Source organism: Bicyclus anynana, chromosome 7, assembly GCF_947172395.1.
Source record: "Bicyclus anynana chromosome 7, ilBicAnyn1.1, whole genome shotgun sequence".
Classification (NCBI taxonomy): Eukaryota; Metazoa; Arthropoda; class Insecta; order Lepidoptera; family Nymphalidae; genus Bicyclus; species Bicyclus anynana.
Window position 1 is genome coordinate 15,942,834 of NC_069089.1, and position 26,949 is coordinate 15,969,782.

Here is a 26,949-nt window from a genome sequence, read left to right on the forward strand (position 1 = left end):
TTTTAAACCTTCCCTATACCTCCACGAACATTTCAAGACCAAGATAAGATAAATCCGTTAAGCCGTTCTCGAGTTTTACCGAGACTAACGAACAGCAATTCATTTTTATATATATAGATAAAATAATATAAGAGATAGATATAATAGGTACGAAAACCTGCAACTCCACGTAAAATTCTGTTTTATTTTGAAAAACACAATGTGAAAATTTCCTATAGAAAAGAGATTTAAATATCGTATATAACATATCTTATCGACTTTCATCCCCTATTTTACCACTTCAAAAATATTAATTGAATTTTAAAAATTCTTGAATTACATTATATTTATATTCATGAACAAAATTTTAAAACTGTAACTATAAAAATGAAGGACTTTCAATACAAACTTTCAACCCCTGTTTCACCCCCTTTTATTTTTATTTCAGGGTCAAATCGTTTGCTCCAAGGTGTCATTTACCATTATACTAAAATTCATTTTGATCGGTTTAGTCATAAAAAGATGACAGACAGACAGACAGACTAACAGACAGACAGACTTACTTTCGAATTTATAATATTAGTATAGATTTTCTTAGCACTTGTAAACGCAATTCGTACCACAATTCGGTCAAAACAGGACAGTACTTCAGACTTTAATATTTACTAAATTGGGGATCATGTTCTAAACTAACTCATTGTCAACAGCACTAGTATTTTTTGTAAGGAGTATGGTTTAAAGAACTATTATTCCTTTGAAGCTAGAATGTGACTAAAGACATCATTATCATCATTAAGGTCAATGCCCATTGGCCACTCCAGGATACTGGCCTCCTGTCAAACGTTGAAAATTTATAGCTTAGATTCGCAACGCTGATTCAATGTGGGATGTTAGTACATTGCCACTTACACTAGTCACAAAAATCTTAATATGAATACAGTAAATATGTTGATTTATAAATCAATATTTCAAATCAAATCAAACCAATATTCATTTATTTCAATTAGGCTTAGTTTACGACAAAGTATATAAGCACTTTCGAAACGGCAGGTTATATGTTAAATGCAACTAATGCCCCAAATATGAAGGTTCTTAAAAGTAAAAACCCTCTCTTAATCCCTTAATAAACTTTCCGAATAACAATAAAACATAAAAACCAATTTTCAAGGTCTTGCAAAGCCTCTTGGTCTTGGTCTTGGGTATCCTTAAATTCTACTTCAAAATATTGTGCAAGACGTATACGAAAGAAATACTAAAATAAATAATTGTATTGATAATCACTGGCAATGTTGATGAAGATATTATGATCCTACACGCCGATACTTAAAAGCGTTTCTGTTTAACCTTCCAGACGTTTAAAGGCTTGTTATCTGGCTCATATAACATTGCAAATATTGGATTTGATTGTTATATAAATATTCGTAAACAACGATAATAGTTCAAGTAATTCTATTATTTAATTTAGTAGCATATTCACTCTGTTATAGAGAGACAGACGTAATAATCGTGATGTGATGCGGAATTATTTTTAAAGCGTAACGCATCTTCAATTCAAAATGGCGGAGACGCAAGAGAAAACAAAAGACGACAAAGAGTTAGATGATATGAATAAAGAAGAACATAACGAGAATTCACCCTTGAAACCTGAGAATGAAAATATTGATAAAAAAGATAAAAAGGAAAAAGTATCATTTTTACAAAGGCTAAAAATAATTAAAGCCAACACAACAGTGGAACCTATCCTGGCGTGTTACATAATGCCTAGTGTTCTGGCATCGCTGGCCACGCAAAATTTAAACCTAGAGAAGGCCTGTCTCGTGAACCTCAACTACAGTGAGGAAATTTGTGACGCTTTAAAATCTAGACAGACGGAAAATTATACAGAATACGAGGAGAAAGTTCAAACATTAATTGCTGGAATTCAGGCGTGGAAGAATGTCGTTCAAACAACGATCCCGGTTTTAATTATATTGTTCGTCGGCGCTTGGAGCGATAAAACTGGCAAAAGAAAAGCTTGCATTCTCATGCCAATAGTTGGCGAATTTATTACGTGTATGGGCTTCATTATTAACACGTACTATTTAAAAGAACTACCCGCAGAAGTTACTGCTTTGACTGAATCCATATTTCCGGCTATGCTTGGTGGTTGGTTTACCCACTTCATCGGTGTGTTTAGTTACATTGGTGATATAACTACCAACGAAGATCGTACCTACAGGATTGGAATAGTGAATTTATGCATGTCACTCGGTTATCCAATAGGCAGTGCGTTAAGCGGTGTGTTGCTAACTTGGATAGGTTACTATGGAATATTTTCGCTGTCAGCTGGCTTTTATTTATTCAGTATAGTTTACGGATACACCTGTTTAGAAGATCCCAGTCCGAAACCCAGGGATAAGGTAAGCCTTAATTACAAGTTACCAAAACTTAACCTATTTTGGAATTTACTCGAATTGCTTAAATGTAATGTTTTTAGGAAAACGGTTAGCTTTGATTGTAATAGTTATTTGTACAGGCATACTTAAGTTTGTTTGTGAAAGTGTTGTTGTTTTTTATTTTATTTATTTGTATACGATGTCACGCATCTCTCCCTGTATCACATTAAATAATCTATTCTGTTCTTCTGTAATGATCAATTGCCAATAGATCTAGAACCTGCAACCATCTAGAACCAGACATAGTCGTCATCAACCCATATTCGGCTCACTGCTGAGCTCGAGTCTCCTCTCAGAATGAGAGGGGTTAGGCCAATAGTCCACCACGCTGGCCCAATGCGAATTGGCAGACTTCACACACGCAGAGAATGAAGAAAATTCTCTAGTATGCAGGTTTCCTCACGATGTTTTTCCTTCACCGATTGAGACACGTGATATTTAATTTCTTAAAATCAGAACCATCTTATCTTTTAGAATCTTTCTTAGAACCAGACATACTTCTTTTTAAATAAGCTTAGTTAAAGTATGCCCATGCTCCTACCATCAACGATATTATATACTATAGATATGTTACGTACCTACAAAATCACCGCAAAATGTGATCCGAATGTAGCTACTTACTCAAATAAGGGCATACATTTTTGTGTCAACTTACATTTAATATTTATGTGTATATAGTTCTTACACTTTCTGAACACACAAATTGTCATTTTAGACAATATTATTATATTATTTGTTTAAATACCTTTCGTTGCAATGCGACTAAATGAAATTAAAACAATTAACCACTTTTGTCTACCTCAGTTTCAACACGCCGGTGACATATCAATATTATAAAATCTTTGCTACATAACATACTCAACACAACAAATTCTAACAAGCCCCCTCAAATATTTTCAGAAATACCAAGGAGTTTTTGGTTTCTTCAAAGAGTTCTTCGATATTGGCCTCGTGTTAGAGACTTTCAAAGTTGCTTTCAGAAAAGGTGAAGGCAACAGACGGACACGTGTGTGCTTGTTACTCATAGTTGTGTTCGTAGTCTTTGGACCCCTGCAGGGTAAGGTTTATGAATTTACTAGTGGACACCCTTGACTTCATCCCCGTGGAAATCAATGTAAACTATTCAACCCCTATTTCACTACTGAAGGGGTTGAATTTTAAAAATACTTTAGTTTATAGTTTTTTTTTTATATTTTATGAACAAATTTTTAAAACTGTAACTTTCAACCCCTATTTCACCTCCTTCTATTTTTATTTTAGGGTCAAAAAGTACCCTATGTTTTGCTCCTAGGACCCATTTACTATTACACCAAAATTCATCTTGATCGGTTCAGGGTTTAGCGGTGATAAGGTAACAGACAGACTTACTTTCGTATTTATAGTATTAGTATAGATTAGGATTATCATCACTCATCATCATTATCTTCACCATCACATCAGCTGATGGTCATAGGCACATTGTAGGGACTTCCAAATACCACGATTCGGATAGTGGATGGTGATAGATAATTCATTTGGACTTTAATTAGAAATTACTATTTCTATTACTATTACTATTAAATTATTATTTCACGCCCCCGGCCCGCGCGGACCATCGGCAGTGTTACGAACGAATTTGCAAACTATAGTTGTTTAAAGAGTAATATATTTTTCAGGCGAATTTTCAATACTGTACTTATTCACAAGATACCGGTTCAACTGGGATGAGGTCAAATTCAGCATATGGTCTACGTACAGTATCATGACTAATTTGCTCGGTAAGTCGCCTTAGTTTGTCATAAAATTAAGACAAAAAAAAATATTGTTGGATTACAGTGCGAAGGGTACGTAAATGAAGGAATATTTTTAATATATTTTTTTTTTATTAGTAGAATATAATTCTACAAAAACAAAAATATTCCTTCATTTTAAAATAATAGAATCAAAAGCAGTAGTAGCGATAAGCACACGAAGCGAGTGTGGTTCAATTTGCAAGAACCAGGTTTTCGAATTATCGCACTTCCCACTGCATTGCTACTCGCGTCACTCATGCATGGCCACATCTTAGGCACTTTTCACACTACATATGTTCAATAGTTGGCCAAGATTACATTTCTAAGTACAAGTAGCTCCAGGATTAGTAGACGTAACCCGATTTTATGGCACTATTTACAAAATTTTTTTTTTTTTGCTATACTTTTTGTTTTTTTTTTTTTTTTTTGTGGTGTTTTTTCTTTGCAATCTGTTATTAAAAACATTCAGCAAATGGTCTGTATGTTGTTGTTGACTTGAAGGGCATCACATCCAGTGACATGAACCCTATGTATTCTTTTCTTTATTAAAGGTCAGCAGGAGCTTTTCTTTTTAGTCTTTTAAATTTGGACTCATTCTTCATTAATTGTGTTGCAAGTATGTTTGGATGGTTATCTAGGCGCTTCTTGTAGCCTTTCATAGAGTGTGTAATTTCTTCTTTTACAGATCTTATTTGTAGGTCCTGGTGCAATTGCTGGTTAGTTACAAACCAGGGTGCGTTTGCAACTATTCTCAGCATCTTAGACTGAAACCTTTGTAGAATTTCTATGTTTGAGTTGGAGGCGGTTCCCCAGAGTTGGATCCCATAAGTCCAGACAGGTTTCAAAATGCACTTGTACAGCAGCAGCCTGTTGTCAAGCGAGAGACCAGACCCTTTCTTGAAAAGCCAGTACATTTTGTTGAGCAGGATGCCTAGAGCTTTACGTTTGGTAAATATGTGCTTTTTCCATGTGAGACGACTATCCAAGTAAAGTCCAAGATATCTGGCTTCTTTTGCTTGTGGAATTTGCACATTGTTTAGCATTACTGCCGGACAAGTGTCATGTCTCATAGTAAAAGTGACCTGTACCGATTTACTCTCATTAGCTTTGATTCTCCAGTATTCTAGCCATTCAGAAATGTTATCTAGGCTGGTTTGAAGCATAAGGCTAGCTTGTACCGGATTCTCATGGACTGCTAGAGCTGCTGTGTCATCAGCGAAAGTACCTATAACCACTCCCTCTGTTAATGGTAAATCTGAAGTAAAAAGCAGATACAAGGTCGGACCAAGGACGCTTCCCTGGGGTACCCCTGCATGTATGTTATGAAGATTTGTTGTGTCTTCTCCTTGCTTGACATAAAAACGCCTATCTGCCAGATATGACCTTAGGAAGATGTAGTAGTTTGTTGGAAGGTTCTTTTTTATTTTACAAAGTAGGCCATCATGCCAGACTCTGTCAAAGGCTTGGGATATATCCAAAAAGGCTGCACAGCAATACTTCTAATTTTCGTAAGCATTATGTATATTTTCAACCAAGCGATGAACCTGCTCAATGGTACCATGCTTCTGCCGAAAACCAAATTGATGGTTAGGTATTATTTTTGCTTCTGCTATTACAGCATTCAGCCGTTTTAAGAACAGGATTTCCATGACCTTTGACAAAATAGGCAGCAGGCTGATTGGTCTGTATGAGGAGACTTCTTCCCGGGGCTTGCCAGGTTTAGGTATCATTATGATTTGTGCTACTTTCCATTGTGGAGGGAAGAGACCTCTTTTCAATATACAGTTGAATAGCTGTGTCAAGAATAATACTGCTTTTTCAGGTAGTTCATATAGAATTTTGGCCGTAATTAGGTCATATCCTGGAGCCTTTTTTTTATTTAAGTTTTTAATGACCGCAGCAGTCTCCGTTTTCTTAATCTTTTTTATTGGAAGGTCCAGTTGAAAAGGTTCTTTAAGGCATTTAAGAAGTTGAGCATAATCTTTTCTTTCTGGGTTTTGGTTTGGGTTTGGTATGAAAACGTTGTCTAAATGACTCGCAAAGGTTTCTGCTTTCTCTTTGTCAGTTTTTGCCCAGGACCCATCTTGTTTACGTAAAGGTGGTCTAGAGACGGTAGATCTGTCTAAGGTTTTTGTCACTTTCCATAACGAGTAGTCACTATTGGCTGACGCGTCAAGATTGCGCAATTTGTTCTGAGTGTTTTCATTACTCTCTTTGCTCAAGATTTCTTTTAGCCTAGTCGTCAGGTAGTTGAGGTGCTTTTTGTCACCGCGATATCTAGTAGTCTGCCACTGTTTACGTGCCTGCCGTTTCTCAGCTAATAGATCACGAACTGATTTCGAGCAGTCATCCCAATTATAATTTTCTGTCTGTGTCTCTGGAGTACTTTCCCATGCTGCATCTTGAATGCACTTGTTAAAGTGTTCGACTGCCGTCATCATATTGTCATCGCTTCTCAGAGGCAAATTATTATTAATTCTGGATTCAACTAAGTAACGGAATAGTTCCCAGTTGGTTTTTTGGCCATGAAGCCGTAAGGGAGGTTGCAAGCGTACGATTTTCTGAGAAACTTCCACTAGGACAACACTATGATCGGATGAAAGGTCTTGAGTAGATGTGCACTTAAAGCAGCTTGAAGGAATTCCTTTTGTGACACAGAAGTCCACCAAGTCTGGTATTTTTCTTGGGTCAGTGGGCCAATAGGTAGGTGCTCCACATGATACAGTACTGAGATTTAAATCATCTATAGCAATCTGGAGTTGTCTGCCCTTGGGAGTCGTTAAGCGTGAACCCCATCTAGTATTTTTTGAATTATAGTCCCCGCCTGCTATAAATCTGGGTCCTAAAGTTTTGAAGAAACACACGTAATTTTCCCTCTTTACCGCATGTTTTGGTGGGGAATATAAAGCTGTAATAGTTAGATGTCCATGCCAGTCTTCAACAACTATGCTTGTTGCTTGGATTTCTGGTGATTTAAATGGCTCTATCTCATGGTGTCTTATGTTATTCTTTATAATTATAGCAGATCCTCCATGTGCTGTACCATCAGGATGCATTGTTTGATAGAATGAGTAATTTTTAATTTTCAAGTAGTTTTTTGTAGTAAAATGAGTTTCAGATATAAGTAAAATATCAATTTTATTTAGTTTTAAAAATGTCTCTACTTCGAGGACATGGTTTGACAGCCCATTAGCATTCCATAAGGCTAATTTTAGTGTATCGAATGTGACAGTTTGGTCATAATTTCCATTAGCAGGTTGGTCATTGATGTCAATTGTTGCATTAGTTGGGTCATGGTGGTCATCATTACTTTCATGTCCGCATTGATTGTTTGAGCTTGTAGTATTTCCGAATTGCTTTGATTTGGTTGGTTCGTTCGTGTTGGTTTTTTGTCTGACAAAACTTGACTATATAAAGGTTTATTGGGATGGGTCGTTTCAGTTTTTGAGTCCGATTGATTTATTGATTGATTTACAAAATACTATTAAAAAAAAGACACACCGGTTAATATTCTTAAAAAAAAACTCGGGTTTTTTTTTATTTTTTTATTATTCTTAATTTCTTAACCCGATTTATGGTACTATTTATAAAATACTATTTAAAAAAAGACACATGGGTTAATATTCTTAAAAAACCTCGGCTTGTTTACATTCTTTTTTTTTATTCTTTACAAGTTAGCCCTTGACTGCAATCACACCTGATGGTATGTGATAATGCAATCTAAGATGGAAGAGGGCTAACTTGTTAGGAGCAAGATGAAAATCCACACTCCTTTCGGTTTCTACACAGCATCGTACCGGAACGCTAAATCGCTTAGCGGTACGTCTTGCGCGTTGTAGAATAAAGATATTAGTTATTTAATAAAAAGTTGTTGAACCCTGATGTCAACATAAGTAGTAACTACTATTATTGTTTTAGGCACAGCATTCTCGATCAGCCTTTTCAGTAATTATCTCAAGCTGGACGACACTCTGCTGGCAATTATCTCAAACATGAGCAAAATCGTCGCGTCGTTCGCCTACGCCTTTGCCAGAAACGACATCGAAATATATTTGGGTAAGTTCTGCGGTTATGTGGGGATAAAGCATAACCTGTGACAGTCACAAATAATGTAAGTTTATATTGGTAAAAGAATTTCCAAAACAGTTCAGTAGATCCAGAAATTACCCCTTAGGCCACAAACTAAAGGTACTGTTACACATGCTCTAAAACAGCATGCTAAAAACGTGATATTAAGTATGCTCCATGCGAGCATGCTTATCATCTGTTTACATTTGCTAGCAATAAACATGCTATTTTTAAGTATGCTCCTGAATAAGCATGCTCAAAGCAAACATTCCAATTACACATGCTAATTTGTATCTATCGCTCTCTGTCTATAATACAAAAACAAAAACACGTGTTAGACAGGGAGAGATGAAGGTGAAAAGAATACAGAGTAGCAATGCTGATCGACTAGCATACTCAATAAGCAAACCTGTTCAGACGCGCTAAAAGCACGCTCCCTCCCACCTGCCCAGCAAGTAGCATGCTCATAAAATCGCACGACTGTTGATTGTCGAGCAAGCTCGAAATAAGTATGCTCATTATTAGCAATGTTGCGATACACATGCTAATAAGTAGCAACTGCTCAAAGGAGTATGCTTTCGTGCTTGAAATGAGCATATGTAACAGTAGCTTTACTACAAAATCTATATTATTTAACAGGTCCAATTCTGTACATTGTAGATATTTTGAAATTTTTCACTTTTCCCGAGTATTTTGACCAGGGATCACGTTGTCGCGAAAACAAAACCAGAAAGAGGGTGAAACTTATATCATCCCTAATTTTTCAAGTTACATTTGTGAAAATTCGTATAAATACTATCTACCAGAAAAATACTAAAAATACTGTAATTCAAGAAGGTGCAATAGGGGTTGAAACTCCACATAGAACTCACGCGGACGAAGTCGCGGGCGGCCGCAGTTAAATAATAATTGTACATTGTACCACGTGGACTTTGGCAAAGTTACGCCTATTTCTGTTCAATATTTAGAGCTAACAACAATAAGCTGTCTTAGCTTGCCTAAATAACGATTACAGAACTTTGTAACTCTGCAATAACCATCGTTGAAGCGTGCATCTGCTAACTTGAGTTTAAGTCTTGGTCGGCTAAGTTAGAGCAAGTTAAGCTAAAGTGTGGTGACAGTTAGATTGCTGATATATTTAACAAGTTTTTATTTAACATACAGGATGTACCGTAAATAACACGATGTAAGGATGAAAGTTTACATCAAGGCCTACTAAGGAAATTTTAGCCGATATTTTACGGTTTTTAAGTTTATTGATTAAGCAAAATACAAAAAATAGCAACATGTGTTGGAAAGCGATGACTTTCTACTTAGAAATAATTTTTAAATATTGTTTTGTTTTTGAGAAGTATATTTTATTTAAAAAAAAATTATTAAAATCGGACTACTTAATAAAAAAGTTACAAGTGTTCATACATAAAAAATAAACATGTCTAATTGATGACCTTTTCTCTGTCTTTCGTTGGTTGAAATGGCGCCTAATTTTTTTTTTTTATGTTACACATTACTTTGTCTGCACTTTTACTTTCACATTACTTTTAACGCTTGAAAATAATATACCCAGAAAAGTTGTACATAGAGCTTAATACATGTGAATACATACCTATAGCTTTGAATCAAGTTACACCATTCGATGATTCGTCAAATTCATATATTTTATTGATTTTTAAAGTCCCGTTCAACAGTTTGCATTGCTGTAATTTTTTTTATTGACCTGCAATTTAAAAAAGGGCGCAAAATTTCCTTAGGTTGTTATGACGATCTAAAGTATGTTTCTTTAAAAGTTCTTCTTAATAAGGATTCCAAAAAATGTTTATCATTTGTCATTAGTACATTTTTTGAAAAGGGGTTGATTAAGTAAACATGGTTATCTTGTAAAATTTGTTCCTGGCACTTGAACAACTAATACAAAAATTTCACTTAAAAATTAAAGACAAAAAAAAATTTGACAGATCGTAAAGTTCTTTTGAACCTTCTTGCCCTATATTTTTATCGCGATTTTAGTAAAAAAGAAGTTTAAAAGGCTGAAAAAAGTTTTCCGGATCGGCTATATTTTTAAATATATATTACATGGAAATATTGCAAATCATCATGAGGTGCTGTTATTATTATCAGAAAAAGTAAATAAAAATCTTGTACACTAGAAAATAGAGTCCTTTTTTGCAATATTAGAAAAATAAGGTTTTATTGGTTTTATCATTAGTGTAATAGGAAGAATAATTTAAACACGTTCTATGAGTATATCACGTAGGAATGTTTCGAATCTCTACTAATAAAATCGCTATCAGTTTATTTGTTAAAAACACTAAATAGGGCAATAGTGTTATCGGCTGCACTATCATCAATAAGTATCTGTCTGTGATCTCTAAATAATTGTTTAGTCTCAAGTATAGTAATATAGTTATCTAAAGGATACTAAAACACAATTAAACCTTATTTTTTTTTGTCTGATTGTATGTCTGTATATCTGGATGTATGCTGAAAAATATGAAATTTTAAATTATGAAAACTATTTATTACAAAATGTATAAAGAAAACAACACATAGTAACGCTCTGCTTAGGTACATCTTATTTTCGCTTCAAGTGTCATTAACTAGCATCATTGAGGCGTCAACTTTAAATATGTATTATTTTTATAATAGACTAACAGATGCCCGCGACTTCGTCCGCGTACAATTAATTTTTTTACAAATCCCGCGAGGACCTTGGATTTTCCGGTATGAAAACCTACGAGTATGTGTTAATCCAGAGTAAAATCTATTTCCTTTCCAAATTTCAGCCAAATCGCTTCAGTAGTCAGCAGGGCAAAGGAGCAACAAACATACATATTTACACACAAACTTTCGCCTTTAGTGTAATGTAATGAATAAAAAGAAGAAGAAGAATGTAAGAAACAAAAAGAGCCGTGATAGCCCAGTGGATATGACCTCTGCCTCCGATTCCGGATGGTGTGGGTTCGAATCCGGTCCGGGGCATGCACCTCCAACTTTTCAGTTGTGTGCATTTTAAGAAATTAAATATCACGTATCTCAATCGGTGAAGGAAAACATCGTGAGGAAACCTGCATACCAGAGAATTTTCTTAATTCTCTGCGTGTGTGAAGTCTGCCAATCCGCTTTGGGCCAGCGTGGTGGACTATTGGCCTAATCCCTCTCATTCTGAGAGGAGACTCGAGCTCAGCAGTGAGCCGAATATGAGTTGATGACGACGAATGAATAAAAACAGAGATGAAGTTTAAGTCTGAACGACCTTGCCTAGAAGATATCTATTCACTTTTGCCTTGAAGGTGTTCATATAGATGGCGGAAAACACCGCCTACAATAGCCAAGAGAAGGCCACACTCTTGTAAGAATTAGAGATGTAGACGCAATCTCCACTCTAGAATCTGTCTGTTGGATTTTCCCATAAAAATCCTGTCACATATTACCTACCCTCTAAAAGCGCTTATTTGTTTCTTGATTGGTATTTTATGATTTTCAGCGCCACTATTGGAAATATTAAATGGCACGTCATTCATCGCCATGCGGTCTATTGCAACAAAACTTGTCAGCGGAGAAGAATTTGGTAAGTCTTAATCTACAAATACGCATAAAATTCAACTTTTCAAATCTTGGCAGTTCTTTTTGTCTGACTAGTATCAGTACCTTGGATTTTTTATAAAAGTGATAAAAATGCTTAAACCTATATACTTCTCCTCACTATAATTTATCTCTGCTACAAATGACATCCACATCCATACAACAGTTCTGGTGTATTTGACTAACAAACGTCCATTGCCTGCGTGACAACGCACTTTGCCTGCGTAATATAAGTTAGACTTTTTTTTATTCTTTGAAAGTTAGCCCTTGACCTCAATCCCACCTGTTAGTATTTCATGATGCAATCTAAGATGGAAGCAGGCTTGTTAGGAGTAGGATGAAAATCCACACCCTTTTCTACACGACATCGTACGCTAAATCGCTTGGTGGTACGATTATTAAGTTAATATATGAATATTATTTTGTTTTCAGGTAAGGTGAACTCCTTGTTTGGTCTAGCGGAGGCCATGACTCCTCTTCTCTACGGCCCTCTGTACTCCAGGGTGTATATCGCTACACTCAGCTTTCTGCCTGGCGCTGTGTTCTTGATGGGAGCTCTACTCACTCTACCAGCTGTTGCCGTATTTTGGTAAGATAGTTCTTCTTTTTCTTTGTCGTTACATTCTTGACAGTGTGGTCGTGGTCGTCATTAAGGTGCGGTGTCAAGCCTCACTATCTACTTACTTGGTCAGTGCAGTGCATTGGTGACCTACCACGCGCTCTTGTGCCTTCCACCTTTCCCTGCACAAGTCTCTATGGACGTGTCATCTCTTCGTGTGATATGACCAAAGAAAGTCAGTATGCGACAGTGGACTATGGAAGAAAGACGCTGTTTGATGCCCAGTTCTTGGAGGACTGAAATGTTGGATCGGAACTATGTACAGGATATGCCAAACATTCTTCTCCAGCATTACATTTCTAGATCTTTTGTTTCTCACTTTCTCTCAGAATCTAAGTCTCAGAGTCCAAGTCCACCAAGATATTTGTTAGGCAAAGGATAAAGTAGACATTGGATAGAAGCAGGCGTTACTTTGCGGAAGTTCATCATGATTATATAATGATTTATTTATTTTGCTATCATCCGCGAAAGTTCGGCGAACCCATGCGACAACGTCACCCAGGTCCGACAAAACACTCTCTACGTACGTTTCACCCCGAAACCGAGCATCCTCAGGAGATGTTGACTCTACAACGTGCAATTGCAAAGTGTCGTTTTCGACCTTTGCTTCGTCTTTTATAGACCAAAAAGTAGGTGGGGCAAGAGGTGGGCGTTGCCAAGATACTCATAATATAAGCGATTTATCTTGCATCGCATTCAAACATTTTTATTAATGGTGACTTCGATAACTCTATTTGTTCATTTAATAGGGTAATTCCTGACTTATTATGTTTTATTATTTCTAATTGTTCCAAAACGCATAGTCGTAGGCCTTTATTGCAAGTGTGTAAAATGTCATACATATGATTATCTGCCAGCTTATGACCAGTATCTAGGAGATGCTTTGCAAAGTGCGACCTTTGTGGACGGTCATTTCGAACAGCGGATATGTGTTCCTTGTAACGTGTATCAAAATTCCGACCGGTTTGACCAATATATGTTGCATTACATTCAGAACATTGCAATTTATATACTCCCGATTTATGTTGCTTTTCTAGTTTATCTTTACCATTGCAAATATTTTTAAGAGAGTTATTTGTTCTGAAAGCCACATTTATATAATGCTTTCTAAGTGTTTTTGCAATACTAGCAAATTAATTAAATTTAAAGCTAGTCTAACATACTTTGGTCCAGTGTCGGAACGTATTGCAAAAACACTTAGAAAGCATGATATAAATGTGGCTTTCAGAACAAATAACTCTCTTAAAAATATTTGCAATGGTAAAGATAAACTACACCGCCAGCTACATGGCAACCGCCCTTTGCACATGCCACACCCGCGCACGCCACGCTCGCCGTGGCCGCGCCCGCGCCCGCCGCTCACGCCCAGGCTGTGGCCACGCCCGCCACGCGCGCCGTGGCCGTGGCTGCGCCCGCGCCCGCCGCGCGCGCCGTTGCACACACAGCGCGCGCGCCCGCCGCGCCCGCCGCGCTTGCCGCGCCCGCCGCGCATGCCGCGCCCGCCGCGCTTGCCGCTCCCGCCGCGCATGCCGCGCCCGCCGCGCCCGCCGCGCCCGCCGCGCCCGCCGCGCCCGCCGCGCCCGCCGCGCCCGCCGCGCCCGCCGCGCCCGCCGCGCCCGCCGCGCCCGCCGCGCACGCCGCGCCCGCCGCGCCCGCCGCGCCCGCCGCGCCCGCCGCGCTTGCCGCGCCCGCCACGCACGCCGCGCACGCCGCACACGCCATTGCCGCAGCCGTGCCTGCGCCCGCAGCGTACGCCATGGCTGTACCCAACGTGGCGTCGCCTGCCATGGCTGCGCCAGTGTACGCTGCGCCTGCGCACGTCGCGCCTACGGTGGCTGCGCCTGCGTGCGCTGCACCTGCGCACGCCGCGGCCGCAACAGTGGCCGCGCCAGCGAACATAACGCCCGCGCCCGCCATGACCGCGCCTGTGCCCACGCACCACGCGCCCGTGCACCACACGCCCGCGCACCACACGCTCGCACACTCCGCGCCAGCTGCAGCTGCGCTCGCGCTTGCCGCACCCACCGTGGCTATGCACGCCACGCCGCCGTCCACATGGCAACCGGTCCTTGCGCACCCTGCGCTACAGCTCACGCACACTTACGTTGCGCCGCCAGCCGCGTGGCCGCCGTCAACCGCGCGCGCCGCGCCACCATACACATGGCACCAAGCTTTTACCGCGCCGCAGGCCTCACATGTATACACGGCGCCGTCAGCTGCATGGCTGCCGCCAGACACGCACGCGACCCCACATACCACATTTCCGCCATCGACCGCGCACACATATGCTGTGCCACAGACGGTGTCCGCACACAACATGCTGGCACAGTTTACTGCACCAGCCGGAGAACATACACCCCGTCGAACGAAGACCACAGAACCCATTGTCATGGCAATGGAGACATCACCGGTGACGCAGGGATCACCAATGCTGCCAACGCAATCTCCCAGATCTGCCAGATATCTCGTGGCCCAACCACACATCCCTGTTGGCCGCTTCCCATCCCCGCCACAAAGGGCTCAAAAAAGGAGCATGCCGTCCACCTCCCCTAGTTCACCTAGGGAGACTGGACCGGTAGCACCCACCTATGCACGGACTGTGCAAACGCCACCGTCGACAGCCGCCTCAACGAGCGCCTCGCCGTACACAACCAACTCTGCCGCCTCCCCACCCACGCCCGCCGCCGCCGTGAATACCACCATCCCGGGCTCGACCGCAGCAACCGGAGAAGCCAGCCAAGCGCAAACGCAAATGCCGAAGCCACCAAGCAGCAGATACCCCCCTCTCGTAGTGGAGGTGCTGCCAGACTGGCCAACACACTTCCGAGAACTGAAGCGGTTACTTGGGCACACCCCGAACGGACGCCCTTTTGGCAAAGGCGTCCGCTTCCTGCCAAAGTCGGACCAGGAGTTCCGCGCCATCCAGCGCTACTTAACGCAGCTTGAGAGTGCAGCAGGAATATCCTGGTTCTGCTACTCGCTACCAGCAGAACGTAGTGTTAAGGTGGCAATACGCGGCCTGCCAGCAAACACGGAGCCGGCATTAGTGGAGCAGGAGCTGCGCGAGCTCGGGTATGTCCCGGAGCACGTGCGAGCGATCCCAGCTCGCCCGGGTAGACCGGGATGTCTTATGTTCGCGCAACTGCAGCGGACCTCGGGCCTCATCCCCGGCATTTACGAGGTGTGCGAACTCCTATGTATGCCAGGGATCAAGATCGAATCGTGGCGCGGCCGCAAGGGACCGGCGCAGTGCCACCGCTGTCAACAGTTCCGCCACTCCTCACACAACTGCCACAGACCTATCGCCTGTGTGCGCTGTGGTGAAAATCATCCCGCCAGAGATTGCCAGCGCCCCAGGGAAGAGCCTCCGACGTGCGCCAACTGTGGCGGTGCACACACCGCAAATAACACTGCATGTCCCGTCTTCAGAAAGGAGACTAGAAATCGCCGCGCGGGCACTGTGGCACGCACCACGACTGCTCAGCGTACAAACACTGCACAGAATGCCCCAGCCGCAGCGGTAGAAGTCGACGCACCCGGTTCGCTGATGGCTGCCGCTAACATGCCACAGCAGCAGCCAGGTGGTAAACGGCGCCGCAAACGCGGCAAACGCGCCCGAGTTCAGCCACCTGCACCGCCCATAGTACCTCCCTCCGGACCTCAACAAACCATCAGGCGGGTGACAACAGAGCCCAGCCAAGAGTCTAAACCCACCGTGGTCGCCGCCCCTGACAAGGGGACGAAGGCGAAGCGTGTGGTGCCGCAGTCAGTACCTCAGGTGGTCAGCGGCTCCTTGGACTCAAGGACGACCAGAATCATCAGTACCCTCAACCAGGTGCTGATGGCTATCCAGGAGCAACGTGACCCAATCCCGCTGATTCTGGCGTGCATCACGGAGATCTGCTGTAACAATGGCTGAGCTCCGCATCGCATTTTGGAATGCCGACGGGCTCTCAACAACAAAAGCCCGTCTTTTCAAGAACCTGATTTCTCAGCGCAAAGTGGACATTGGCCTGATCAGCGAGACTCACCTCAAACCGGTAGACAAGCTTAAGTTTCCCGGATTCTCTATCTACCGAGTGGACCACATATCACCGACAAGGACTGCCTATCGGGGTCTAGCAGTCCTTGTGCGTCGGAACATTATCCACCAACCGCTGCCAGTACCACAACTACAGACGTCGTACGCCCTGGGCGTGGAAGTCTGCATTGATCGCCAGCCCACCCGTGTGTTTGCCTTCTACAAGCCCCCACAAAATCGGCTTGCTGTCACTGACATCCGCGATTTGCTGGACTCCACACTGCCAACGATCATTGCTGGAGACTTTAATGCAAAAAATACGGCGTGGAACTCCAATATCATAGACCCGGATGGCAGACGCCTCCTGGACGACGCAGACCGGCACGGCTACGAGGTGTTTGGGCCAGAGGCCCCGACACACTACCCGTACTATGCAGCTCACTCACCAGACGTCATTGACATAGTTGCAGCTCGCGGGCTCTCAGCTGCACCATCATTAGATGTCTTGGATGATCACCTCATCTCCGACCATCAAGCCGTCCTCTTAACGTTGGGAAATCCTCCGATGAAATGGACACCTTCTCCTAAGCAACGCCAGGACTGGCACATCTTCGCCAACCACATGGCAAAGAATTCACCGTCCTACAGAGTGGAAACACCCGCAGACGTCGACCGACTCGCCTCGGACTTCAGCGAGACAATGTCCAGCGCTCTTCAAGAGTCCAGGCTCGACAATGCGTCTACGCATAGACCACCTCAGCTCCAAGCTAGCATCAAGGCGATGATTGAGGAGAAGAAGAAGCTGCGTAGGAAATGGCAAACCCTACGATGCCCGACCATGAGGTTGCAGCTCAACGCTCTGGCAGCTAAAATCTCGGAAGCGCTCGAAACGAATGCCACCGAATCATGGCACTTAACCATTGAGCGAGCTGGTGACGACTGGTCAGGCATTCACCGCCTCTGCCGCCGTCTCTCCGGAAAACCCCCTCCGATTAGGCCCCTCATGGCCAATGACGGTACCCCCCGTTACCGAGCCGAGGACCGAGCGGAGATTTTCGCGGATTTTCTGGAGTCGCAGTTTACACCGAACCCGACCACAGATGTGCAACAAGAAGATACCATCGAGCAGCATTTGAAGGACTACTTCGAGTTGCCGATAGAATCTACAGAGGACCCCGTCGTGTTTTCCCCTGGACAAGTCCTAAGGATGATTCGACGAACTAAACTACGCAAAGCACCCGGCTCCGATAGAGTCACTAACGAAGCCCTGCGTCACCTTCCTCCACGAGCAATCGCGACGCTGACGCGGCTCTTCAATGGCATCCTCCGCACCGGGCACTTCCCCTCAACGTGGAAGCTCGGCCGAGTCATCCTGCTCCCCAAACAAGGGAAGAACGTCCTGCTACCTGGGAGCTATCGTCCAATCACACTGCTGTCAACCACCTCGAAGGTTTTCGAAAAGCTGCTCCTGCTGCACATCACGCCTCATCTCCAGCCACGCGACGAACAGTTTGGATTCCGTGCCGAACACTCAACGACGCTCCAAGTAACGAGGGTACTGCACCACCTCGCTGCCGCCTTTAATAAGCGAGAGCACTCCATCGCAGTATTTCTCGACATGGAGAAAGCGTTCGACCGCGTCTGGCACACTGGATTAGTGTATAAGCTGTCCACGTCTACTACTCCTCGCCGAGTAGTTAAGACTGTGGCCACCTTCCTACAAGACAGACGCTTTCAAGTGGCGGTTGAAGACGTCCTGTCCACGGTACGGACCATCCGCGCCGGTGTGCCCCAGGGAAGCTGCCTGTCGCCCGTCTGCTATAGCAGATATACGGACGATATACCAGTTGCTGGCGGCGCCTTACTTGCGCTATACGCCGATGACGCTGCATTCATTACCACCTCGCTGTCTGGCCGACACGCAGCGATCAAAATGCAGCGAACACTGGATGCGCTTCCCCACTGGCTGAAGACCTGGAGACTCAAGGTCAACGTGGCAAAAACTCAGGCGACCTACATAGGGCGATCTCATCTACCGCCCCCGGTGTCGCTAATGGATGAGACTGTCGAATGGTCCCCGACGGCTAAATACCTCGGGGTGACCATAGACAGGAATCTCTCCATGCGACAGCACGTGAAGAACGTGGTCACGCAGACGCGTGCCGCACGTAGCCTCCTGCACCCTGAGCTAGCGTCTCATCTGCCTCTCCGTGCGAAACTGGGCGTCTACAAGGCGTACATCCGCACGCGCCTCACATACGCTGCCCCGGCGTGGTACGCGCTGGTCTGCGAGTCGGGTCGCAAGTCGCTGCGAGCGCAGCAATCTTTAGCGCTGCGCACAATTACAGCCGCCCCACGCTACGTACGCAACCAGGTCATCTCCAGAGACCTGAACATCGAGAGCCTGGACGATCACATTCGCCGCCTGAGCACCTCAATGTTCGCACGCGCCGACGGAGCGCAATCCCAGCACCTGCGAGGGATCGCGCCATACCATCGACGACCACCGGACGTACGAGGCCTGCCACGAGACCTGATCTCATGAACCCCCCAGACACGACCGCTCCCTCGCTGCTGGCTGACGGGCGCACTCCAGCACACATCTGGTGGGCTCCACCTCGCCGAGCAGTGAGAGAAGCCCCACACAGAAGACCATCACGCCGCAGCTCCGCAGATCGCCGGCGACCTGCGCAGGCTCGATCGCAGCGCGGCGTAACACACCGGATATGACACATCCATTCTGGCACCATGGACCGCGACAGTGGTCCCACCCAGTGACCCGCCTGTAGTCGCAGGCGGCGTTTGCAACCACCGTAAGAGGCCATCGCCGAGCCGGTAACCCCGAGACCCGTGAGGGTCTGCGTGGATGATCTCTCGTCGTCGAAAACGACACTTTGCAATTGCACGTTGTAGAGTCAACATCTCCTGAGGATGCTCCGGTTTCGGGGTGAAACGTACGTAGAGAGTGTTTTGTCGGACCTGGGTGACGTTGTCGCATGGGTTCGCCGAACTTTCGCGGATGATAGCAAAATAAATAAATCATTATATAAAGTAGACAGTCTCCTTTAAAAAAAATATTTTTATATAACCAAAAATAGTATACTCTATTTAATGCTATAACGTTGCCCATAACCCGTCCCATAGTTTCAAAGAGATGGACATGTGACTTTGCCGCCATTGGTTGACATTTTGTCTATTTCTCTTAACGAGATCGTTGGTCGCATGCTAGGCATATGGCTAGGCATATGGCCTAGGCATATAACAAGCTTTGTAAGAAAGAGGTAATCTACTAGATGTGCCCTTCAAAAAGTAAAAATGGTACCGAAAGAATCTAAAGTATGTATATTTTTGGATTTTCAGGTGGCTTTACTTTCAACACAAAAAAGATAGACTAATGAACGAAGAAAATCTGAAAAATGGAAGTAAAGAAAAATGCTGAATGAATATACCTACGAGTAAGATAAGAGTAGGGTAACTTTGAATATTTTAATAATAATATGGTAATTTAACAATTTTTATTAATAAATATTTTGTTATTTTTGTTTAGTTTTTCAAATCATAATACTCCTAACTAGCTTAAAAACTTTTCTTTCCTTATTTAACCTCATAATGTTTTATATGTTAAATACACATTAGTGCATTAACCGTTTTTCAAAAATATAACCCAAAACATGAACGATTTATGATATCTAGTTGTCTTAACGTAGATCGAACATGATGAAATATACAGGGTGCTCGGGAGTATTTCCCATAACTTCCACTTATAGGGGCCGAACTGCATTAACTAATTTATAATTAACTAAAAAAATCTTTTTATGTTTTCATACAAAGTAATTCAAATAATTCCGACTATCCATATAACACATGCCTATATCTATCCTTGCATTTTAAAATACGTAATCGTAGTGGTACGACTTTTGATATTGACGAGATATTGTAACTGGCACTCCGCACTTCACTAGTAAGCTTCTTCATGATATTTATCTAGAGTTATGGGAAATACTCCCGAGCATCCTGTATAATAACTTCGAAAAAAGTTTAAAATAATTATCATACCTACTTGATGTATTGCTAACCTGGCATCTTATTTCAACGTTAATTTTATGAACATCATCATTATCGGGCCCCTTTTAATTACTTTTAATGATTAAGCGAAAATTACCTTTTGTCTAATTCGAGGGAGCCTTTATGTGTGGCGAGTCGAGCCTTAATGAGGTTTTCCAAATTTAAAGGCAGTTTTGAAAATAATTAACGATCCTGAGTGACGCGCGCTTTTGTGTGCCGTTGACATTTATCTAATGCTGATAATATCGTAACATGGACGTAACGCAGAGTGAGAGAGATAGCAATTTATATTGGCAGTTCATGTAAATGCATAAGAGAACGAGAGTATGCATGTGTCGGATTAAAGTTGACATCAGAAGCGGATTTAAAGTCTAACAATTCCTACAAAGAATTACCCCTCGTTACCAATAAACCAAGTGGCAGAGAATAACCTTAAGTGAAGTCCCGGACTTGTGACCGATGGACGTAGGGTTAAGAAATTATTCTTTTAAAAAAATTAAGTCATTCTCCGCGCCTATCCCAAAATAATCCATGAAGGATTATCCTTCAAAAGGATAGACGAATCGAACGTCACGACAAGAATGATCTAGGCCGTCTGAGCTGTCTCCCACTACTCCCGACGTAACTCATGGAACACTTCGCACTATCTCGGCTCGTGACGACATGAGCCAACCTATCGAATGACTCACATGCATTGTAAATAGATGGTACGTAGCCTCATGTTATACAATATACTAGAAGAAGAAGACTCGACAGTCGCCTCATTGTACAGTGGTTAGGCTGTGTGGGATCGAGTCCTGGGTCGAGCTTTAAAATGCTGAGATTCTTTTTATAAGGAATTTTTAGTAAAACCTCTTAGTCTAGAATTGGGAAGTTGGTTGTGTTACACCCCCTTACATCGGAATGACGTTAAGTCGTTTGTCCGAGGTCATTATCGGAATACGAAATAAATAAATAAATATACATAATATGCATTTGTATATGCATAATGGATTGGGGCAGCGTAGTAAGTCTAACTCCATATCTCCTCTCCTGTAAGAATGGAAGTTAATAAAATAGGGGTTGATAGTAGAAGAATCACTATCCTACCCCTCCGATACTTTTACCCTACCTCTACCATACACCTTTGTAGTAGATTGATAATGAATGTCAATTGATTTTTTACGTTAAAATTAAGTAAAATATCGTACCTATTTAAGATTCGTTCTAAAATGAAAAAGCTATCTGCGTTTACTTCCATTAATTACTTAGTAAGAAGGTGGGTACCATTAAAAAGGAAGCTTTTATTAAATTAGCAAACGTCCGATGTGGTTTTTAGCTTATACTCAGAGAGGTCGCGGTCAATTCCGAAGGGGTGTTTGAAAAACTGAAACATTTTAATGTGGTTCCTTTATGTTATCTGAATATTGTAAGCTTTCTTATTCAAAGTTTGAGTGACAGGTACTTTGCGCTGAGTTTGTATATGATTTTAAGGGCCTAAAAACCACCTAAAAGTTTGTAACGTGACTTAACTTTGATAAAGTATAATGTTTAGTTCAGTTTCTTAAATAAAGCTCAATGATAACAATAAAAGAAATTTCTTTTATTTCAATTGTCTTTATTGTGAATGCGCGGGCGCCATCACTTCGCCATCCGGTGTCCGGGAGTATGATTTTACAAGTTATCGATATTCTATTACCTACTTCTAAAATCCTAGTCGACCGTAAACGGTTTTGCGCCTAAATTTTCAATTGGTCACTGCAGAGTATGGTCGAGATCTTCGCATTCCATACTTACTTTGGACTCACAATTGGCACATATAAGTATTATTAGGAGCCTGGAGCAAACAGGAGAGGCGCCATAATCGGATCTCGCTCCATTCTAAAATTTACTTCGGGCCGGAGTACCGAACACCCCTCATATTTTACCCATTACCTCTCATTCTAGTATTCCTTGAAAGAAAATTTTAAATAAGATTAAGCCCATAAATAGAATTTGAGCCGACCGTTAAATATCATTACGCCTAAGCTGTGCTTAGTTATTTAACACGCCTACCTCGCGTTTTGTATTAACAAAATTACGACCGGAAATAAGGAGGCTTTTTAATTTGATTCTAGAAGTTGTTTGTACCCTCCAATAAGGGTTTTATTGATACGCAGTTATTTTGTTACATGAATTGATTGCATGACGAGTATAATGTCAGCCACTGTCCAATAAGTTCAATTGTTTGCATGACATCATCCAGTTCGCGACCAACACACCATCAGTTTTATCGGATGTCCTGTTGCTAGCGCTGCAAACTTTTGAACTTATTTGATGGTCAATGGCCGACATAACATACCATTTTTTTATAATTTTAGCTGAAGTACCAAGGGTAGGTATGGTTCACCTGATTCTAATCGAAATTTAAAAAAATCCTAAAATTACTTAACTTTTGGACGGCCTCCGTGGCGCAGTGGTTTGCGCGGTGGATTTACAAGACGGAGGTCCTGGGTTCAATCCCCGGCTGGGCAGATTGAGATTTTCTTAATCAATCCAGGTCTGGCAGATTTCAGGCGTGGCGAACTACCACTCTCCCGGCAAAGACGTACCACCATTTAGCGTTTCGGTATGAGTCGATTTCGATTTTCGTCCTACTCCTTACAAGTTAGCCCGCCTCCATTGCATAACCACTTACCATCAGGTGAGATTGTAGTCAAGGACTAACGATAAAAAAAAAACAAAAAACTTGGAATCGATCTCAGAACCTCTACTGCAAACCACCACACTACCAACTGGAGCTGAGAGGTTCAAAAAACACGAAAAATTCATGTAACTTTAAATAATATTCAGTATATTTTACATACACTAATGAGGCTTTTGAAAAGAATGCCCTCGCTCCGAAGGGCTCACATAATTCTACATTCGTCCCTAATGAGATACAAAACCGTCGAGCCTCACAGTTCACACGTCCATGAATAACCCTTCAAATTAGCCATCTTTATGTCGTCCTACACTGCCAATGAATACTAATAGTCCTAGACGGTATATTTATTATTCTAACTGAAAACGTCTACCTACCTCAAGCATACTAAACTTTCATGATTAATTTCAATAAAGCTTTCGAAAAAAAGTGCACAAAAGTCAAAGTTAAAGATTATGTATTCAATTAAGCGTTTACAAGCACTTTCGAAACGTCAGGTAATAATATTATTAGATAATGGTAATAATAATTGGTCAAAAACTGAAAATTAAAGTTACTAGGGCTTACGCTGCTTAAACGGTTAATGTTTCGCAAAAATCATGTACGACAAAATTGTTTAAACCTTTAAAAGTATAAAAAAAAAGTGCGTAACAGTTCCAGCGGGATTTGTGAAAAACTAAAATCCACGCGGACAAAGTCGCGAGCATCCGCTAGTTATCAAGATAGTTTTAGCTAGTGGGAGGCATTGGCTAGGTACCATCTACGGCAAAGACGTACCGCCAAGCGATTTAGCTTTCCGGTACGATGTCGTAGAAACCGAAAGGAGTGTGGATTTCATCCTACTCCTAAGTTACTAACTCCTAGTTAGCCCGCTTCTATCTTGGATTGCATACATACATACAATCAGGTGAGATTGTAGTCAAGGGCTAGCAAAAAAAAAAAACATACATACAGCCGAACGTAGAACCTCCTCCTTTTTGGAAGTCGGTTAAAAAAGAAACGAGTTCAAAATTTTCAAAACGAGAGAAAAAGCGCACAGATTGGGGAGGTGGAATGTTTTATGCAAATCCCCGACTCATGTGAAGTTCCCGAACTGTACAAACTCGGGCTCCACAAAACAACCGGACGAATTTATAATTGAGCAAACCATTATTTAGATTTAGGCAAATGAGCGCGCAAAACATCGCCATTCACTTACACTCCTCCCCGTTTGTCTTTGTGTTTTTGATTACTTGTTTTTAAGTTTGCACTTATAAATTAAACACTGTACAAATAATTAGTATGTGTGAATTGATTATTAGTGTATTGCAAAGTTGCAAGCTGTAAGGCGGAATTTGGTGTTTATTTCAATAAAATCTGATTGTAACCTGAATTCGCATATTGATTGATTGATTGAGTGATTGATTTGCATCACTAGATAGCGACTGAACACATAAGTATTGGATAGAAACATGTGTTTCTTTACGAAAGTCTAAAAACAATGATTAATTGATTAACTTTTCGGTTATCCGAAAACATCTGAACGTTGACTCCAATATCCCCTAAGGATGGTATATAAGTAGAGGACTTTCTGTTGAATCTTGTTGATGTTTAGGTTTGACAGTTAAATAACAGATAGCAAAATAAACAATTATTAATAGTAATTTTAAAAAGTATTATTAAACTACACTTAAGCTTTATATAAAAGCCTCAATAGTCGATTACCCCAGAATAACCACTACTTTTGTTCCAATGCAGGTTGGTGGTCTTAGGTGATAATGTTCGATTTTGTAATAGAGATGTCACTAGCGAGTCAAAACTGACGCGAACAAAAGCGGCTAATTGTTTTAATTTCATTCAGTCGCATAGTAAACAATGAAAGTTGTATAAATAAATGATACCTAAATCTATACTTAATATTACAAAACTGAAGAGTTTGTTTGTTTGTTGATTGAACGCGCTAATCTCAGGAACTACTGGTCTGATTTGAAAAATTCTTTCAGTGTTAAATAGCCCATTTATAGAGGAAGAAGTCTATAGGCTACATTTTATCCTACGGGATTCCTACGGGAACGGGAACGGGAACCACGGGGGTGAAACCGCGCAGCGTCTACTAGTATTACATACAATGTCGAGTTGTGTGTTCAGGAACTGTGAAAACTCTATGTATACAGCTGTCTCTCGTATAAAACGCAAACGGTAGATTATTATATTACAAATTTGAATAGTTTTCCAAAACATCCCTAGGGTGACCAAGTTATATTTATTTTCGGAATTTTTAAAATTTTCTATTTTGAATCAGTTTTTTCAATGCTGTAGCTGCTGGAATTAAGATTTCCAATATCTTTTTTTTGTTGAACATTACGGATTAAACTCTCTAATAACTCCAGTATTCTAATTACTTCTGAATAATACAACTGGTTACTTTGTAATACTGGAACAATACAAAACCAGTATTATAACTCAATGACCTATTTCTAACCCTTTCTTACTCATAAAGCAATCATTTACATACTCCGCGAGTGCTAATTAACTCGCGTTCCACATTATTGCTGATTTACGACGTCTTTGAAATTAATCCCGTCTAAAGGGATCGACTTGATTACGACGAGATTTCGAAGAAATTCCAACAACCTTCGTGTGTGAAAATATGCTGAAAATATTATAAAATGAAACAAATGAAAAATAAAAATTTTAATAAAAAAAATTCAACCGACTTCCAACTCAAAAAATAACTTTAACTAAAAAGCAAAAAATAACATCCTACCTATGTGCTACCTTCTGATCAGTTTGAAGGCGGTGCCAAGCCAGTGATGTTTTCATCAAATACGTTTAAACTACAAAATTTCTGTGGTCATTCCAGAAACAGCTTTAATTAAAACACGACACTGGCTTGGCACCGCCTTCAAACTGATCAGAAGGTAGCACATAATCAGTTAAGCAAGCCCAAACAAAAGGTGACTGCTGTAAATCCTTGACGAGTTCCATCGTCTGTGTTTCGGCTCCATCATCAGACCAACTCCAAACCTTCATAAAGTTGTAGTGGTTTAAAATACCTTATGGAAACACTAACAAATGCACTAGCCATCCCTACAATTTTCGAAAGTTCCCCTCAATTTCTCCAGGATGCCATCATCAGATCCTGACATGAAAAAAATGGGACCACCCTGGAAGTAAACCCTACAAAAAAAAAAAGAATTTTCAAAATCGGTCCATAATTGACGGAAATATCGCTGGACAAACATAAAAAAAAAAACTCCTCCTTTTTGGAAGTCGGTTAAAAAACAAAATTAAAGATTTAAGGATTATCATCATCATCATTATCAACCCAAACTCAACCTTTACAACAAGTTGAATTATACTTCATTGGAGAATTGTTGCGTTACTCTCCGTTTTTCATATTCTATAATCCTTAAGGAACCGTGAGAGTCCAGTGGATATGACGTCTGCCTTCGATTCGGAGGGTGTGGGTTCGAATCCGGTCCGGGGCATGTACCTCCAAGTTTTCAGTTATGTGCATGTTAAGTAATTAAATATCACGTGTCTCAAATGGTGAAGGAGAAACATCGTGAGGAAACCTTCATACCTGAGACTTTTCTTATTTCTCTACGTGAGTGAAGTCTACCAATCCGCATTGGTCCAGCGTGGTGGCCTAACATCTCTCATTCTGAGAGGAGACTCGTGCTCAACAGTGAGGCGAAAATGGGTTGCTAATGATGATGATGAAACATTTTTTAGAAAAAAAAGAACAGCATACTTAGCTTTTC

General features: G+C 41.5%; 1 protein-coding gene across 1 annotated transcript; it reads left to right on the top strand.

The window, feature by feature from the left end:
* The first annotated feature begins 1,451 nt into the window (after positions 1-1,451).
* On the top strand, positions 1,452-22,089 carry LOC112047249 (proton-coupled folate transporter-like). The gene is made up of 7 exons (XM_024084297.2): positions 1,452-2,378; positions 3,315-3,471; positions 4,070-4,171; positions 8,105-8,242; positions 11,739-11,822; positions 12,269-12,425; positions 19,837-22,089. Exons 1-7 carry the CDS (start codon positions 1,536-1,538, stop codon positions 19,913-19,915), a joined length of 1,560 nt encoding a protein of 519 aa, XP_023940065.2. The 5' UTR covers positions 1,452-1,535; the 3' UTR covers positions 19,916-22,089.
* The last annotated feature ends 4,860 nt before the right edge of the window (positions 22,090-26,949 follow it).

Excerpts from the sequence above, each read along its gene's own strand:
- LOC112047249 (XM_024084297.2), top strand. The coding sequence starts at position 1,536 with ATGGCGGAGACGCAAGAGAAAACAAAAGACGACAAAGAGTTAGATGAT. Across the intron at positions 8,243-11,738 it reads CGACATCGAAATATATTTGG|CGCCACTATTGGAAATATTA; the intron begins GTAAGTTCTGCG and ends TATGATTTTCAG. Across the intron at positions 12,426-19,836 it reads CCAGCTGTTGCCGTATTTTG|GTGGCTTTACTTTCAACACA; the intron begins GTAAGATAGTTC and ends TTGGATTTTCAG.